Below are 14,641 nucleotides of genomic sequence, written 5' to 3'. Positions count from 1 at the left end.
CAGAGGGCAAGTAGGAGGCAATAACTCACAGGTCAGGGGGTGCAGATTCAAAGTTGGCATGAACATGGAAGCACACCCCGGTCCCAGGGTTTTCAGGCCAATGAGCCACCAACCCAAAGTCAAACACAGAATGCATGTAAGTAGAAAGGTGAAAGAAGCAAGAGGAGAAGAGTTCAGTTGTCCTCGGTGTGTCTTATAAAAAGGCCGCATCAACAGGCAGTGATCTGATCGACAGGGTGGACTCCACCCCCACCTTCACACAGGGGCAAGAAGTTGCCATCTAATCTAACAATCACACTGGGACTGGGCACAGGACCAAGGTCTCAGGGGATTCCAAGGTCAACTGGCATAACACAATCCCCAAGGACAATGTCCTACATCCCACTTTGGTGAGTAGCGATGGGACCTTCCAAGCTCAGGAGCAGCCATGTAAGGTACAATCATTCTCTGCACCGGGAAAAGGTAGAGTGATAAAAATCAAAGAAACCTTGAAATGATGAGTCAGCTGAAAAAATGGGCCATGAGAACCTCAGTGTTCACGAGTGAGCCCCTGGAAGAAGTACGAGGTGGTGCCGGCCACCACCACCAACTGCTAGAAGGTCCTGGATAGAGTGGGCGAGAATGTGAAGCAAAACTTGAGATCATAAGAGAGACTCGGTTTGTTCATTGCAAGAAGGCTGGTGGAAGCCCCAAGATAATGGCCCTTAGTCGTTCTCAGGTCTAGAACTGAACTCACCCCTGTGGCTCAGTTGTCAACAAACAATAGACAAGTCTATACGGGAACAACAACACTAATGAAGGAATGCACACGTCAGAAAAGTCAACGATTCGAAACAAGAGCTAGTGCGTGCTCATGGACAACGCTCAAGGGGTTAGAAAAGAACGAAGAGAAGCCACAGAGGAGGAGGTGGGATACGGGGTGCTGCATTAAAAGGATTTCAGTGAATAAAATGAAGCAAAATGTACCCAAATTGAGCAACGCAAAACTGAGGATCTGGGGAGCTCTGTAAAGTTAGTTGAATATGGCAGATGTAAACCCAACCCCAAACTCACAGTGACACTACAGGACGGCATAGAACCGCCCTGTGAATTTCCAAGACTGGAACTGTTTACAGGAGTAGAAAGCCCCATCTTTCTCCCAAGGAGCACCTGGAGTTGCTGGCTTATACATCGCAGCCCAACTCAAACCCCCTCCACCACCAGATTGAAATGTCCTACCTCATCGTTTGATCTCCCCTTTGACCCATTCTAAAGTGGTTTCAGATTTTAATGTTTTCGGCTTTCGTTTTTGATTGAGGTTTTCCTATGTTTTGGTTAGTCCTTGTTGGTTGTCTTTGTTTCTAGATATGAAATCCAGGATAGGTAGATCCATCGACGAAGTCATGCCTACTAGGGGCCTACTCGGGCAGAATGAGAGGGATGTGGAACTATCAACAACGTATAAAAGAAGGAATGTTCTGAAACTGTGGTGATTATTGCACAAACTCTTCTTCATATGACTGAATGATTAAATTGCATGATTTGTCGCATATATGACAATAAAACTATTTTTAAATAAAAAATTAATAAAACCAATCATCTGCTCTGTAACCTATCACAAAATTCACCATGAAACATTTAAAATTAAAAAAAATAAAAGTTTAAAATAAATAAACGTAATACCAGAAGCCAAGTATGTTTAGACTAGTGAAAACAAAGGAACTGCTTTTCCTTGATAATTTCAACAACATCTGAGGAGAGAACATCCTGCTCTTCTTAACTGGGAACTGAAAACGTGTCTGCTTCTTTGCAAGGCTGCCTGAAGCCAGTGGTTCTCCACCTTCCCAACGCCGCGACCCTTTAATACCATACAATTATTTTCGTGGCTACTTCATCACTGTGGTTTAGCTACTGTGATGAATCGGGCGACCCCTGTGAAAGGGTCGCTCAACCCCCAGGTTGAGATCCGCTGCCTTAAGCCATAGATGATGCTAGAAGAAAGGTGCAGGGAGCACAAAAGCCTACCTCCCAACGTTGAAGGGCCGTCCACAGGGACTGGGGGTGACACTCCAGGGCTAGGAAGGAAAACGTCAAAGTCAGTAAGATAATAGAAATATGGTTTATTTTAGAGGGTTCTTCCCAAAAAAGGAAATCACTAGATTTCGAAACAAGAATTCCCAAACCAAAATACTCAGTAGCAAATTTTTTAAGTCTTCATAATTTTTTTATTCCACATTTATTGATACCTATTCAATTAGAGTGGTTCTACTTAAAATGTCCCCTGGTAATTGTTTCATCACCCGGCTTTCTTCTGCTGAGTTTTTATCACTAGCTGAAATTATTTTGTTCTTTTCCCTATCTACCTGCTTGTCCTCTATCTTCACAGCCTATATCCTCTAGGAAGGCATTGCCCAATATGGTACCCGCTAGGCCTCTGTGACCGTGTAAATTAAAGCAAGTACATTTTAAAGTTCAGCTCTGTGATCACTGTACTCACATTGTCAGTGCTCAGTAAGCACGCGTGACTAGTGATGACTGTGTGGAACAGGGTAGTACAGACCATCATCAGAGAGGTCAATTGAGCAGAACTGCTTCAGAATCTGAACTCCATGGGGTTATGCCTTTTTCATATTCCTGCTGTAATTAAGGTGTCTACAACAGTACTTTCCGTTTAACCAAAAACAAACAAGCAAGAGCTCTGCCATTGAACCCATCTATAGTCTGTCTACCAGAGACACTGCATAGCCCAATGACACCACAGGTTGAAAGTGAAGGGATACGAAAAATAGATTTCATGTAAGCAACATCCAAAAGAGAGCCAGGTGATGATTTTAATGTCACATAAAATAGACGTTGAATCAAAATATATAAAGACCCAACACACAAGCCCCAAAATACATTTTAAAACACAGCATTGAAGGAAGAAATAGACAATTCTCACAAGGGAAGAGACTGAATATCATAATCAAAAACCTCACAATGACATCCAAGTTCTGGACTACCTAGCTTCACTGAGGAATTTTACCAAATATTTAAGGAAATGCCAATCTTTCTCAATATCTTTGAGGAAATATAAAAGGTGGGAACACTTCCCAGCAAACTCTGTAATACGAATATTACTCTGACAACAATGCCAGCCTAAGGCATCACGAGAAAAGGAAACTAGTGGCCAATATCCCATATAAATATAGATACAAGCATTCTCAATAAAATACTAGCAACCTGAATTCAATATTATATCATATATGATGGAAACAATACACTCATCTGCTAACCAGAAAATCAGAATTTTGACTCCATTCAAAGGAGCATTGGGAGAAAGACATGGTGATTTGATTCTGGAAAGTCACTAACTCAAATAATTAAAAACCCTGTCAAACACAAGCTTCTCTGATTATTTGCTCAGTGAAGGTGGATCACATGGAGAAGAATTCGGCATCAAGATTTAAGGAAGGCTTAGTAACAACTTGTGATATGCAGATGACACAAACTTGCTTGCTGAAAGTGAGGAGAACTTGAAGCATTTACTGATAAAAATCAAGGATTGCAGATTTCGGTACGGATTACAACTCAATGTAAGGACCCAAATCCTCACAACTGGACCATTAAGCAACATTATCATGATAAATGGAAAAAGGATTGAAGTTGTCACGGATTTTGTCCAAGGATTGGTTGGACCTACAATCAATGCTCATGCAAGCAGTAATCAAGAAATCCAAAGATGCATCTCATAGGGTAAGTCTGCTGCACAAGCACTCATCAGGATGTTCAAAAACAAGGATGGTACTTTGAGGACTATAGTGCACCTCACCCAAGCCATGGCATTTCCAATTGCCTCATACACATGGGAAAGTTAGGTATTGAACAAGAAAGGTGGAAGAAGAATGGATGCATTAAAACAGTGGTCCGGGCAGAGAACATTGAACGTACGGTGGACTGCCAAAAGAACAAACGAATCTGTGTTGGGAGAAGAACAACCGGAATGCTCCTTAGGGGCAGAAATGGCAAGACTACACCTCACCTACTTTGGACGGATTGTCAGGAATCACCAGTCCCTGGAGAAGAACATGAAGCTTGGTAAAGGAGAGGGGCGGTGAAACGGGGAATGCCCTCGACAAGACGGACTGACACAGAGGCTGCAACAACTCTTCCCCCTTTGTCACAACTGTGAGGATGGTGCAGGTCTGGGCAGTGTTCCATTGTGCATAGGGTCACTATGGGTCGGAGTCAACTCCATAACACCTAACAACAACACGAAGCACAAGTTCACTCTGAGAATATTCTACACCAGGACCAAGGGAGACTCTTTCCAGGATGGTTCAACATTACAAATCAGCTAATAACACCGCACCCCCAAAGCTCTTTTAAAAAGACTACAAAACTATAGTAATCAAAATGGTTTGGTATCATTATATAATAGGCCTCTAGATCAGTGGAAGATCATTGTGAGCCCAGAAATAAACCCATCTAGGACCACTGGGTAATAAGTCCATCCAATGAATAGTCATTCAACATATAGTGCTGGGACAATTTTATGTTCATATGTAAAACCATGAAGTTGAGCCTGTACGTACCACTATATAAAACATTAGTTCACTATGAACCAAATACATAAATGTAAAAAATAAAATCATGAAGCTTTTATAACAAACATAGAAACAATGCTTATCGGTCTAGTTTTTGACAATAGATTAATGGGTAGTCGATGAAAGGTTGTTATTCTTGTTTCTAGGTGCTGTGCAGTTAGTTCATATCAGTGTGTGCCCACCTTCCCGATATAATCACTGAAGACAAATGTATCATAAGCAAATGTGGTGAAGAAAGCTGATGGTGCCTGGCTATCAAAAGATATAGCATCTGGTGTCTAACAGGCTTGAAGATAAACAAGCGGCCATCTAGCCCAGAAGCAGAAAAGCCCACATGGAAGAAGCACACCAGCCTGTGTGATCACAAGCTGTTAAAGGGAACAGGTATCAAGCATCAAAGAACAAAAAAAACCCATATCATTGTAAATGAGGGTGAGTGCAGAGTAAAGACTCAAAGCCCATCATTGGTAGGCAACTGGACACCCCCTTACTGAAGGGTTGTGGGAAGGAAATGAGTCAGTCAGGGTGCAGGGGAGCAACGATGAAACGTACAACTTTCCTCTAGTTCCTAAATGCTTCCTTCCCACCCACTATCATGATCCCAATTCTACCTTACAAATCTGGCTAGACCAGAAGATGTACATTATTTATATTGGCACAAATAGCAACTGGAAACACAGGGAATACAGGACAGATGACCCCTTCAGGACCAGTGGTGAGAGTGGCAATGCCTAGAGTGTGGAGGGAATGTGGGGTGGAAAGGGGGAACCCATTACAAGAATCTACATATAGCCTCCTCCCTGGGGGGTGGGCAGCAGAGAAGAGGGTGGGGGGAGATGTCGGACAGTGTAACATATAACAAAATAATAATAATTTATAAATTATGAAGGGTTCATGAGGGAGGGGGAAATGAGGAGCCGATATTAAGGACTCAAGCAGAATGCAATTGTTTTAAGAATGATGATGGCAAAAAATTTACACATGTGCTTGACACAATGGATGTATGCATGGATTGTGATAAGAATTTTATGAGCCCCCAATAAAATTATTTTTAATCAAAAAATTAATAAAGGTGTCTAAACACATCACTGTAACTAGAGATCATTCACCAAATCAAAATCAAATTTAAGTTCAATATGCTATCTCAGCAAGTACTCCAAAAAGGATAAGTCTGCTTACTTTAGTGGAACTAGACTTTGCCTTGCTGAATGTTAAAGAACACTATTTAAATAGTGGTAAAGAATGAACTTGATCATTCAAATTGCTTGTCTAACACTCCAACACTTCATCCTCCTGCTCTCCTTTCCAAAGACAGGAGAACACTGAACAAGAATCTTCTCATAGCGGTCTAAATACAGGCATGCACATATGTAAATATATTTCTGCATGATGATCGGGAAATAGATCTATGTACATATATTTATAGGTTTAGCATTCAGGTAGCAGAGGGACATTGGGCCTCTACTCAAGTACTCCCTAAATGCAAGAACATTTTGTTCTGTTAACCTGGCATTCCATGATGCTCACCTTCCCAACACAATCGTTGAAGACACAGTAGATGCATAAGTAAATGTGGTGAAGAAAGCTGATGGTGCTGGCTATCAAAAGATATAGTGTCTGGAGTCTTAAAGTCTTGAAGACAAACAAGCAGCCATCTAGCTGAGAAGCAACAAAGCCCACATGGAAGAAGCACACCAGCCTGTGTGATCACAAGGTGTTGATACCAGGCATCAAAGTACACAATAAATCATATCATTTTGAATGAGGGGGAGTGCGAAGTGGAGACCCAAAGCCCATCTGTAGGCAACTGGACATCCCCTCACAGAAAGGCCACAAGGAAGAGACCAGTCAGTCAGAGAGCAGTGTAGCACCATTGAAACACACAACTCTCCGCTAGTTCTTTCATTCTTCCCCTGCTCCCACTACCATAATCCCAATTCTACCATACAAATCCGTCTAGATCAGAGCATGTACACGGGTATAGATCAGAGCTGGAAACACAGGGAATCCAGGACAGATGAACCCTTCAGGACCAATAATGAGAGTACCGATACGAGCAGGGTAAGGAAAAGGTGGGGGGAGAAAGAGGAAACCGATCACAGTGATCTACCTTAACCCCCTCCCTGTGGGGTGGACAACAGAAAAGTGGGTGAAGGGAGACATCTGTCAGTGTAAGACATGAAATAATAAGAATAATTTATAATTTATCAAGGGTTCGTAAGAAAGGGAAGATGGGAGAGGGAGGGGCAAACTGAGGAGCTGAGACCAAGGGCTCAAGTAGAAAGCAAATGTTTTGACAATGATGAGGGCAACAAATGTACAAATGTGCTTGACACAATGGATGGATGTGTGGATTGTGATAAGAGTTGTACGAGCCCCCAGTAAAATGATTTTTTTAAAAGGAGTCTTCATATGTTCCTATTAGGTTTGCCTCCTGCCAAGATCTGTTAAAATGTCGCTCATCCTGGAAGCAGGGCACACAGCTGTATTGAATTTGGACACAGAAATTGCTGGGTGGTGGTTGTTTCTTCCCCTAGGCCAAACCACAAATATTAAGTACTGAAGCTAGGACTTTCAACCTAATACCAGCAGCAAACAATTCCCTACTGCGCTCTTTTCTCAGAACACCCTTCATGCATTTGTTGTGGCATTAGTCACTCTTCACTACTCTTGTCTAAGCATGTCAGTGGACTCAGTTGGAATCATGTGAAAAGATACATATAGCCATATGGAACATAAATTTTAAAACAATATGAAAACAGTAAAGCACAGGCTTAGCTGTCCAGATTACAACTCCTTGACAATTTTCTAAACTTATTTTGCTCTTAAACCTTTGACTGTAATTCATAAACTGCAAAAGAACCCCAAAGAATAAATTGGGAATCTTGGGTAGTAATCTCAGACATGATATTTATTTTGTGCATGACTTGGGAAAATATTTTAGTCACTCCGAGCTTCAGACATCTGATCTCCAAAATGGGAGTACCTATCTGCCCTACGCATTTCAGAGTGCTGATGAAAGCCCACAATAGTATTATATTCAGAACCTAATGAAAAGCATGATAGGGGAGAGAAAACAAGAATTAATTGACCACTGATGCATGTCATCCTAAACAAAACGAACACTCGCTGAATAAGTTTATATTCAGCTTTATAATCTATGGAAGCCATCCTCATCCACAAATAGATGTCATTTGAGAAACAAAATTCCCAGGCAGCAGTCTTCACATAATGAAGACTGATCCTGAACCTGGATGATAGAGCAGAAAGTCAGTTACTCGTTCAACAATGTTTCGTAAACACATAGCCGAGGCTGGGCCTTGTACTGACTGCTGAGGATATAAAAACAGAACGAGCAGCTAGCAGGGGTGAAGGACCTAAGTGCAGATCCTTTCAAGAAACCAAAATAGGATGACGACAAGCCCTAAAGGAGGACTTTTTAAAAATACATAATATAGGTGTGACAAGCATGTTTCGCTGCTAAGAAGAGGCAGGAATTAGCAAGGAGAGGTTGAGATTTGGGGAAGAGAAAGAACAGGACAGTGGCCAGCAAAATAAGAGGGGGCGTGAGGCACTGCTGTTGCTAGGGGCCTTCGAGATGCTTGTAACTCACAATAGAACAAAGCCCCGCCAAGGCGTGCACCATCCTCACAGCCGGAGTGCAGGTGAATCAATGTTCTGTGAAAGAGACTTAGCAAACCATAGTGGGAGCACTGAAAACGGCCTCCAGCGACGTCCACGCCCTCATCCCAGAACCTGTGAATGTGAGGTTACATGTCGAAGTGGTACTAGTCAGCAGGGGAAACTAAGGCGGACAGCCAGTTGACGTCACAAGTAGGAAAATGACCCTGGCTGGGCCAGATGTCACTACAAGGACCCTAAGGCTCCGAAGAGGAAGGCAGCAGAGCGTCAGAGCGGTGGGATGTGCAGAAAAGTCAGAGCGTCAGAGCAGTGGGATGTGCAGGAAAGTCAGTGGTCAGAGCAGTGGGATGTGCAGAAAAGTCAGAGTGGTCGGAGCGGTGTGATGTGCAGAAAAGTCAGAGTGGTCAGAGCGGTGTGATGTGCAGAAAAGTCAGAGCGTCAGAGCGGTGTGATGTGCAGAAAAGTCAGAGCGGTGTGATGTGCAGAAAAGTCAGAGCAGTGGGATGTGCAGAAAAGTCAGAGTGGGCAGAGCGGTGTGATGTGCAGAAAAGTCAGAGTGGTCAGAGCGGTGTGATGTGCAGAAAAGTCAGAGTGGTCGGAACAGTGGGATGTGCAGAAAAGTCAGAGCGGTGGGATGTGCAGAAAAGTCAGAGCGTCAGAGCGGTGTGATGTGCAGAAAAGTCAGAGCGTCAGAGCGGTGTGATGTGCAGAAAAGTCAGAGCGTCAGAGCGGTGTGATGTGCAGAAAAGTCAGAGCAGTGGGATGTGCAGAAAAGTCAGAGTGGTCAGAGCGGTGTGATGTGCAGAAAAGTCAGAGTGGTCGGAACAGTGGGATGTGCAGAAAAGTCAGAGCGGTGGGATGTGCAGAAAAGTCAGAGCGTCAGAGCGGTGTGATGTGCAGAAAAGTCAGAGCGTCAGAGCGGTGTGATGTGCAGAAAAGTCAGAGCGTCAGAGCGGTGTGATGTGCAGAAAAGTCAGAGCAGTGGGATGTGCAGAAAAGTCAGAGTGGTCGGAGCGGTGTGATGTGCAGAAAAGTCAGAGCGTCAGAGCGGTGTGATGTGCAGAAAAGTCAGAGCGTCAGAGCGGTGTGATGTGCAGAAAAGTCAGAGCAGTGGGATGTGCAGAAAAGTCAGAGTGGTCGGAGCGGTGTGATGTGCAGAAAAGTCAGAGTGGTCGGAGCAGTGGGATGTGCAGAGAAGTCAGCGTGGTCGGAGCAGTGGGATGTGCAGAGAAGTCAGAGTGGTCGGAGCAGTGGGATGTGCAGAAAAGTTAGAGCGTCAGAGCGGTGTGATGTGCAGAAAAGTCAGTGGTCGGAGCAGTGTGATGTGCAGAAAAGTCAGAGCGTCGGAGGGTGTGATTTGCAGAAAAGCATGACTTCTCACTGCGAGCCAGGGGGTGACAGAGCATAGGCTCTAGAGCAGCGGTTCTCAACCTCCCCAATGCCGCGACCCTTTAATACAGTTCCTCATTTGGTGGTGACCCCCCAACCATAATATTATTTTTGTTGCTGCTTCATAACTGTAATTTTTCTACTGTTATGAATTGGACGACCCCTGCGTAAAGGTCATTCGACCCTCAAAGGAGTTATGACCCACAGGTTGAGAACCGCTGCTCCAGAGAGAGAAAAGGCAAAGAAACAGATTCTCCTCCGGGTTCTCTAGAAAGAGGAGGCAGCTTGCTCACATAAAAATGTGCCATCTCAGAGGCCCCAGGGAGTCACTCCGTTCTGACTACGAGTTGACTTGAAAGAAGCAGAAGAGTTGTGATAGACGTCGAGACTTAGAAATAATGGAGTCACTTTGACTGCTGTGTCGAGAAATGTTCCCAAAGGAGAAAGGGCAGAAGACACACGAGGAGGTGAGTGCACACATCTAGGAGATGACGGTGGCTCAGACAGAGTGGTAGGCGTGGAAACAAAGAAACAAAGGAAAAACCTCACTCACTGCCACGGAGTGGATCCTGACTCACAGCAACCTATGGAAGGAGTGAACCCGCCCCATAGCAGACTGCTCGTCTTTCTCTTTCGAAGCAGCTGGTGGGTCAGACTGCTGGTGTGCTGTTGGCAGACCAATGCTTAACACACTGCTGCTCCACTAGGAGTTTTCTGGGAGGAGTGCAGATGGTGAAAAGAGCTCAGATTCTAGATATAGTTTAAATCGAAAGGCAACAGAATTTCCTGCGGGATTGGATGCTGTGAAAAGTTTGGCATCAACTTGGTTGGGTGAGAGTTCTCAGGGGCTTGGCATTTCAGGCCCAGCAATCCCATGATGTCATGTAACACAATGTAACCCACTCCAAACTGGAAGTTTATTTCTCAGGGTTATTGTGAGAGTTAAATGCAAAATTTAAAATAATAATAAATGCAAAATTTTAAAGTTGTTTATATGTAAATGACCACAGTTATAACTGTGTGTGTGTGTGTGTCCACATACATACACACACACAGAGGTGTGTAAGAAATGATAGTGTGGTTGGGTACATGTGATTTCATAAGAGGTCACCCTTCAACAACCAGACCATCATCAACTTCAACAATACTAGTCGTTTGCACCACAAGGATAGCCCAGCACTAGACACACTCAGTGACAGAAGCATATCCTGCTATTCCTACATACATACATATATACAAAAACATTCATGTATGTATCATATGTACCTTATATCGCATAGATACCACTGCCCACTACTCTCAATGACTGTACCAAAACTCACAAATTCCCAGTCCATTCCAGCCCGTGGCAACATTATAGGGTAGAGTGGAACTGCTTTCTATGGTTCCCAAGGTTGCAACTCTTTTGGGGAGCAAGTAGCCTCACTCGTCTCCCATGGAGCAGTTGGTGGGTTTTGAATTGCTGACCTTGCAGTAAGCAGCTGAACTTACAAGGTGCTAGGACACCGGAGTTCTCTGAATGTACCAAGGAGAGACATGAAAGACTCCTCCTGTCCTTATACTTGCAATTCTGTTCATAATCCTTGGTGGCCACCACCACCCTCCCCCAAAAAACACCCAGGAGAATGGGTATTTTAATATTAAAAAATAGAACAATCAAGATTTAGAACAGGTTGTTGAAAAGAAAAACAGCAAATCTCCAGTCCCTCCCCAGGTGACTGTGTCACATACTGCTGCTGTCTGGACTCTTCATCAGCCACATAGTACACATTCCACATATGATTGGTTGATTGATTAACTGAGAAATATTATCGTGGAAAAGTGTGTCTAATAAAATATAGTTATCCTCTGAATGTTTAGTCATTTGAAGTCAGTTCCTTTTTGTTTCGTTAGACTTGAAGCAACATCAATTGTGACATTTTTAAAAATTCTAGAACCTTAAAGTGGAAACTTTTCCTTTCTTATTCTTAAGAATGCACATAGACATAAGACAAACACAAGTATGGCTTTATTTCTAAATAGTCTAGAAAAAGACATAGTATAAAAAGGGAGCTAGGATACCACCAGGATTAAATACTATCACTTAACAACTTGGATTCTTCTCTGTAAAAGAGGAATGATGATGAGTACCTATCTCAGCGTACTTGAGAAATTAAATAAATTGAAATTAGTAAAACCACCTAGGACAATGTATAAATAAGAGTGCTACATTCAAGCCCCAAATAAAATTATTTTTAAAATAAATAAATATATAAACACAACACAAAAAAAGTGTGCTGCATTCATGTTAGCTTTTTTTTTTGAAGTTGCACTCTTCTAAAAAAAATTATTGAGCTCCCTTGGAAACAATTATTTTAAAGAACAAATCTCTGAGTACACACGAGCAAACAAAGAGGGGAAGAAAGAGTGGAACACATCCTGGCCCACCAAGCCCAGAGGACAATATTCCTGCTCAGAGCAGCCAATGCACAGGGTGGGCCATGTCCGGCCCCACCATGAGACACGCTGTCCCTCATTGGCCCATAGTGCTTCAGGGGACAACACTGGAGGCACAGTGCAGGGATTGTGCCCGATCTGACCCCACCACACAGGGACAAAATGCTAAGGGCGTGCAACCGAGCAGCAAGGGGAGCAAAGCAATGAAGCCCCCAGGGAATGCCAAAACTAGACTTTGGAGCCAGGGCATGGCACCCATCCGACTCAACTGGAAAGCACTCCTAAAGGTCAACAAACCCTATTTATAGGGGTTTTTTGTGGAGTTTTTTGGTTGTCGTTGGTTTTTGTTGTTCTGTTTTCTTTTGTTGTTTTGTTTTGCTGTCTTGTTTTTGTGCATATGATTGTCTCTACATGTCTATCTAGATAAGATAGGCGGGATAAACAATCTGGAGGGAAAAACAATAAGCTCAACAGTTCTGGAAGAAAGGGGAGAGGGGAGAGGGGGGGAAAGAAAGTGGGTGTGAACAAAACCAGGGGCAAGGGAACTACAAGTGATCTAAAATCGATGGTGAGGAGGGCGTAGGATGCCAGGTGGGGCTTGATCAAGGATAATGTAACTAAGAGGAATTACTGAAACCCAAATGAAGGCTGACCATGATAGTGGGACAAGAGGAAAGAACTAGAAGGCAAAGGGCATTTACCGAGGTCTAAATACAGGCATGTACATATGTAAATATATTTATATGTAACTATAAGGAAATGAATTTATGTACATAGATGTATCAGTTTAGTATTAAGGCAGCAGATGGACTTTGGGCCTCTACTCAAGTACTCCCTCAATGCAAGAACACTTTGTTCTAATAACTTGGCATTCCATGATGCGCACCTTCCTGACATGATCGTTGAAGACAAAGCAGAAGCAGAAGGAAATGTGGTGAAGAAATAAGCTGATGGTGCCCAGCTATCGAAAGATATAGAGCGTCTGGGGTCTTAAAGACAAACAAGCAGACATCTAGCTGAGAATCAACAAAATCCACATGGAAGAAGCACACCAGCCTGTGTGATCACGAGGTGTCGATGGGATCAGGTATCAGGCATCAAAGAACAAAAAAATCCTATCATTGTGAATGAGTGGGAGTGTGGAGTGGAGCTCCAAAGCTCATCTGTAGGCAACTGGGCATGCCTTTACAGAAGGGTTGCAGGGAGAACACAAGCCAGTCAGCGTGCAGTATAGCACTGAGGAAACATACAACTTTCCTCTAGTTCTCTAATGCTTCCCCCACACACACACAATATCATGACCCCAATTCTACCTTACAAATCTGGCTAGAACAGAGCATGTACATGGGTACAGATAAGAGCTGGAAACACAGGGAATCCAGGACAGATAAACACCCCAGAACCAATATTGAGAGTAGAAACACCAGGAGGGGAAGGGGAAGGGCTGAGGGGGGGAGGGGGGAGTGGAGGAACCGATCACAATGATCTATACATATAACCCCCTCCCAGGGAGACAGACAACAGAAAAATAGGTGAAAAGAGACATCTGTCAGTGTAAGGCATGAGAAAATAATAATAAGTTATAAATTATCAAGGGTTCATGAGGGAGGAGAGGGGAGGGAGGGGGCAAAATGACGAGCTGATACCAATGGCTCAAGTAGAAAGCAATTGTTTTGAGAATGATGATGGCAACAAATGTACAAATGTGCTTGACACCATGGGTGTATGTATAGATGAGATAACAGTTGTACAGTAAAATGATTTTTTAAAGAACATGACCCATTATTCATTTCTGTAGGAAGTATTTTAATCATCCAAGAAACTTGTCATCTGTTAGCATTTTCAAATGACCCACAGAGTTAGACTAAAATAGCAGTTATTCTTCAACTCACAGCGGTCTGCCACTGGTCTCCAGATTAACTCTTCTGACAAAACAGGGAAGGAAAAGGTTCATCTCCTTTTCTTTAGCATTGTTATAATGGTTTAATATTTATATGCATAGTCCATTTTAAATGCCCGGAATTCTACTGCTTCCACATCTCTAACTATATGCATATGTGACTACATTAAGTTTGCATTGCCTGTCTAGTTTCCAGTGCTATAATATACCAGGTATATAGCCCATGGCATAAAAATATATAAAATATATTATAGAATATATAATATACTACATGGTATATTATAGACAAGTTATTATGATGAAAACACACTCTTCAGATACAAAGAACCATACTTTGCCCTTTTTTCACAAACACCGCTCTCCAGCCTTGGGTTGGGAAAGGAGAACATGAAGATGGATGAGAGATTTCCAGCTGATGTACACAAGGAGAATTTGAGTCAGCAGGCGGGAGAGAGTCAAAAAACAGAAATGAAATGTTTACTTGCACCCATTCCAGGGAAAACCAACCAAGGTTTTCATTCATTTTCCACTGTTCTCTAATTTCTTCCTAGTTGTTATGAATCAGGTACCCTGTCATTGGGGACTTGTTAGTCATGTATTGTGTCATAAATATTTTTTTCAGCTGGATAAAAAAATTAATCTACATTTTGCCTCTTTAAATCATGAAACCCAAAGGGCTAGTTGTCAGAAACACTCCATCACCGTTGGG

The 14,641-nt window shown here is 42.9% G+C and overlaps 1 protein-coding gene across 1 annotated transcript in view; it reads right to left on the bottom strand.

Annotated features, from left to right (window-relative positions):
* IMPG2 (interphotoreceptor matrix proteoglycan 2) overlaps positions 1-14,641 on the bottom strand; it is a 113,560-nt gene that overhangs the window by 77,053 nt on the left and 21,866 nt on the right. The window contains exons 5-6 of the mRNA XM_075542609.1: positions 2,005-2,054; positions 1,219-1,231 (exon numbers count right to left, since the gene is read on the bottom strand). Coding sequence (XP_075398724.1) covers positions 1,219-1,231; positions 2,005-2,054 — 63 coding nt within the window. The remainder of the gene's footprint in view (positions 1-1,218; positions 1,232-2,004; positions 2,055-14,641) is intronic.

This window comes from Tenrec ecaudatus, chromosome 2, assembly GCF_050624435.1.
Source record: "Tenrec ecaudatus isolate mTenEca1 chromosome 2, mTenEca1.hap1, whole genome shotgun sequence".
NCBI classification, from domain to species: Eukaryota; Metazoa; Chordata; class Mammalia; order Afrosoricida; family Tenrecidae; genus Tenrec; species Tenrec ecaudatus.
The sequence above is the reverse complement of the archived record's forward strand: the minus strand, read 5'-3'. Positions and strand labels throughout refer to the sequence as shown.